Genomic DNA, 4,829 nt, shown 5'->3' with positions numbered 1-4,829 from the left:
ACCTGCTCCTCCTCCAGCCTGCTGGATGGAGCCAGGGGTGGGAGTGAAATCTGCTCTGGCAAAGCCCCCTGGTTGTATGGCACTAACACAACTGGCAAAGGCAAACACGAAGAAAACATATTTGAAGCAACTGGAAGAAAAACTGAAGTGGAGGAGAAAAAAATGAGAAGGCGGCAAAACCCACTGTTCCTTCTCTTGCTTCCCTTGAGCTATTCAACACTAGTAGCATGGTTATCTTCGTACTGGAGCAGGATCCCATTTAATAGGGGATGCAGGCATCAAAGTGCCTCTGAGAAAGCTTCCAGCTTCAGTACACTTCAGAAGTGTTCCTCTGCTCTTCTGCAGAGCTGGCCTGTGAGGTGAGCAGGGAATTAAAGCCGCCGTCCTTGTGAGAAAGGGGGAGGCAGCAACAATACATGTGCTAGGTTACACAGCCAGTAGGCAGCAGAGCGAGACTTCTTTGCACTGTCTTTCTGCCTAGGTGCCACAAGACTAGAGACAGAGAACAAGACAGTCTCTGACTGACACACAGAAAGTTGGGTTTCACTGGCTGTAGCTTCCAGGCAGGCTGTCACTGTTGAAAGCAAATTAGATCAGCTGGGCATCAAGCGATACCTCCCATCAGTTTTCACCACCCACTGCTGCCAGCTTGACACTTCTCTTTCACGCTGCATGTGCCAACTGTCTTACAAAGCCAGCTGCAACATCTACTGGAAGGACACGAAGAACAACCACAGGTGGGGAGAGGAGGTGGGGGATCAGCTCAGGTTTGGGGTGAGGAAGCCTTTTCCTGCCTCAGTCCAGGCAGAAGACGGGGTTCTCCAAGAAGACTGCGAGCTTGCTGGCCACCAGGTCCAGGTCACTGGTGTTGGCATATTTGAGCAGATTGGTGTTCTTGACAAAGTAGTGCTTGAGGAAGTGCTGGCTTACACACTTGTGCAGCTTCTGCACCAGCCTCAGAAAGGCTTCGGGGAAGCAGCGCCAATCCTTCGTGCGTGGGTATTTTTCACACGTCCAGAATAGCACTGTCTGCAAGAAGCAGATGGGAGGGAAGAGGTGTTAGAGGTTCTGTCGAGGGCTCACACAGCTTACTAAGGCAGTTTTAGTGCTGGTGAATGGCTGACAGCCTTGGAAATCAGAGAGACTCGCACTGCTATCTCCCTGTGTTAACATTTCTGCAACGGAGGAATCACAACTAAAGCCTCCTCTGGGGATCAGGCAGAGCAACTCTGATGTGCCTGGTTAGGATCTCTCCCCAGAGGAACGCCTCTCCACTGACTGGGCCAGGAGCCCAAGGAAAATGGTCTTGCTAAAATAATTTTAGCCTATTTGCCATCCTCCGGCAGGAGCCTCTGTAGAAATGCCAAGCATTTTAGGCTGCAGAAAATGGCCCATTAATCAAATGTAGAAGCCAGTAGGTGCAAGGAGGGAGAGAAGAATAATCAGATTAACATAATTGTTTGTTAGCTTCAGCTGTATTTGTGCTGAAGATGCACACACATCTGCATCCCAAACAGACTGAGATTCCAAGCAACTATTGCAGGTGCAGGGCACACTTTCTGGTCAAGTGCAGCCTGTTTTTTTCTATCACGTAACACTTACAACATGTGCTATGTTCTATTCCCTCAAGTTTATTTTATGTGATTTTACATTTGGGAAATCCATAGTTAAAATAACAAAATGCATATGATTACTGCTCTTACAGTATAATTTTTATGCTGCCCATGTTGCATTTTTCAGGCTTTCCTATGTCTGAGAAGAACTTTCTCGAGGTACTTACGCTCACTGTATCATAAACCCATACTGACTACCTTGGTCAACCCGAAATCAGCTTTTAAAGTATGAATTCACCCATTTTGGGTTCAATAATTCTGCTAAGTTCCTTAGTGTCCTCTGAATCCCAATTTTATTTTGCAGTTTCAGCAACCCAAAGAGACCCACAGATGCTGTGAGATGTGGCCAAACTACAGCCTTGAACTCCCCTGTTTCTTCAGAGGTAGAATTTAATCAAAATAAGTCATACTCTTCTGGACAGCCTGGTTTGGTTTTTTCCTCCAGTAAGCCTTGCAACAGTTGTATTGCTGACAAATTTCTTCTCAGACAGCTTTTCAAATGTGAACAATTTTTTGTTCACAGCTGCAATAACCACAAAGATTTTTTTTTAATGTTGCCAGGGAACAAAGGATGTAGTGAGGAACTCAAGCTGTAACTCTGAGAGCTGCTCCTTGGAGACCTGCAGAGCAGTTGCCTTTCATCACACTAAAACTACTTCAGCAAGATCCATGGGCAGCAGTTGCAATGAAGCTTCTGGAGGCAAGGAAAATAGTGCTGCTCTTCCAGTCAGATGACAAACAGGTGATCCATCCCCAGCATTTACTGAACCAACCCTAACTGCCAGCTGTCTACTGGAGGCATGGAGTTGGCTTTCAGAATGTACCTAGGTCTTCCGAACTTTCTGATCTTGAACTTCATTCCTAAAGAGGTAAGCATAATGAGCGTGCTTACTTGGTCCTCTAAGCCTTTCATGACTTCTGGGGGAAGGATTTTCTCTGTCACAGAGGGCCTTTTTCACATGGAGTCTTGTTTAATAATAATTGTTGGATACCTCTGGAAGGGGAAACCTGAAAATGTAAAGAAACCTAACACAGCCTCTGCTCAACTGCTGGTTTATCCACTGACTGTTTCTCTCTCTCTTTTTCTTTTTTTTTTTTTTAATGTAAGTAATGTTGAAGCATTCCTTCTGTCTGGTAAACCAATCCTCTCTTGCAGTAAAAGCCTGAAGTACAGTTACAGTAAAGAACTGAAGTGCTTCTAAAGAGCTTTTTATTTTGATCAAGAGTCCGTGCAACAGCACTTCCTGCACTACTTCTTCAGCCAGAGAAAAAGATCATTACTAATGGTTAAACAGTTTTCCACTTTCTCCTACCTATGACAGTTTTTCCACCAGGTTGTTCGTACAGGCGCCAAGTCGTCTTGCATTCTGCTAAGCTATAACCAGCCTCATCAACTCTTTTTTGACTCTATCTTGACTTAAGTCCCACGACTATAATAGCATTTGATGGTTGCAACATTTTCTTTAGGAGAAACCTTGGCGTTGCATCTGGTTTTGGACACCAGAAGATCAGTAACTACTGTAGAAGCCTGGTGGATTGAGGCTTCAAGGTGGAAGAACAACAGCCTTTCCCTGGCAGCTCCAGGAGGATGGAGGCCCAGAAAACAGGACTGCTCTACTGTCTGATAAATGGTGCTGCCTGTGGTCCACCAGTGTCTGCAGCTGTCAGATGCAGGGACACCATCACAGCAGTGCCTTCGGTCTCTTCTTCACAAATGTTGTTTGAAGCCATCTTGAACCATGAAGGATGTGCAGGGAGGATGCTACCACCCCTTTACATCTTTCTTCCTTTCCCACTCCAGGTGAAACAACACCAGAACTGTCAGTTTGCACCTCATTCATGAAATAACGCTCACCTAAGAGAATTTTGTTCGGTGCACTTCCACAAAGACAAACGCACAGTTTTCCTCCAGACAGCTAGATAGATGTGGATGGCTGGAATATTCAAAAAGCAGGAGGTAGCCGTGCAATTATAAGACAGTATTACAATGCCTATGTGAAATCAAAACAGAGCAGAGGCCTCAACTCTAACATTATTTATGTTGCTGCAATCATAACGTTCCTACAGGCTTTAGTTTCTTGTTGAAGTTTGGAACATACATTTACTTCTTGCCACTGTAAAGCAATGAAACGGCACTGCAGTTTTGACAGTTACCTTAGAAGTTACATAGCTGCTACAGTCATTTACGCCATGATATTTTGACATTACTGGATGGAAGCCCCTGCAACAGATACTGAGACCATATCTTGGTATCATGGTGATGCCTACCTGAAGGTGATAAGCTGTGATGACAGGCTTATTTCCAGCACACCAGACATCTTCCTTCATTTGCCTCATGACCCTGAAGCACTTCATGCGACAACCACCATCTTCATCAAGTCCTTCCATGAGTATATGCTCAGCACGGGAGAAGCACAGCTGCCAGTGATAACTGGAGCGCGCCAAAAGGTCAAAACCAAGTGACTGTGGACAAAAGGGAAAGCTGACACCAGATGAGAGGCAAACTTCTCTGAGCAACGCAGAGAGATGTTACAAAAAGGATGCGTGACATCTATCAAAGTGTATTCTAAACAAGGTTAGCTGAGGCAGCAAGCATGGGTCATAGAATCATAGAATCATTTAGGTTGGAAAAGACCTTTAAGATCATCAAGTCCAACCATTAACCTAACCCTGCCATCCCACCACTAAACCATGTCCCTAAGCACCTCGTCTACCCATCTTTTAAATACCTTCAGGGATGGGGACTCAGCCACTTCCCTGGGCAGCCTGTTCCAGTGCTTAACAACCCTTTCATTGAAAACATTTTTCCTAATGTCTAACCTAAACCTGCCCTGCCGCAACTCGAGGCCATTTCACCTCGCCCTGTTGCGCATTACCAGGGAGAAGAGACCGATCCCCACCTCACTACACCCTCCTTTCAGGCAGTTGTAGAGGGCAATAAGGTCTCTCCATAGCCTCCTTTTCTGCTCCCATCCTAATTCCTAGTCAAATGACTGTGCAATTTGTTTTGTTTCCTCACGTGCTGACATCAATTACTCCCAGGAGATCCAGCTCTAAAGCCACCAGGTGCAGTACCTGCAGTGCTACTAAAGCACAGTTCTGCAGGCCCTTTGCCATGGAGCAGCAGGTCGTGCATGAGAGGAGAGCAGGACTGGAAGGTGTAACTGGACCCGCAGGAACATGGTGGCTGGGGCTGAGCTGGAGTGCCAGAATCCA

At 45.9% G+C, this 4,829-nt stretch overlaps 1 protein-coding gene across 1 annotated transcript in view; it reads right to left on the bottom strand.

Annotated features, from left to right (window-relative positions):
- Positions 1-795: 795 nt before the first annotated feature.
- The window catches only part of MAB21L3 (mab-21 like 3), a 17,004-nt gene continuing 12,970 nt past the window's right edge, over positions 796-4,829 (bottom strand). The window contains exons 5-6 of the mRNA XM_009639090.2: positions 3,882-4,076; positions 796-1,029 (exon numbers count right to left, since the gene is read on the bottom strand). Coding sequence (XP_009637385.1) covers positions 796-1,029; positions 3,882-4,076 — 429 coding nt within the window. The remainder of the gene's footprint in view (positions 1,030-3,881; positions 4,077-4,829) is intronic.

This window comes from Egretta garzetta, unplaced genomic scaffold, assembly GCF_000687185.1.
Source record: "Egretta garzetta isolate BGI_Z169 unplaced genomic scaffold, ASM68718v1 scaffold85, whole genome shotgun sequence".
Taxonomy (NCBI): domain Eukaryota; kingdom Metazoa; phylum Chordata; class Aves; order Pelecaniformes; family Ardeidae; genus Egretta; species Egretta garzetta.
This window is presented reverse-complemented; position numbering and strand designations above follow the sequence as displayed.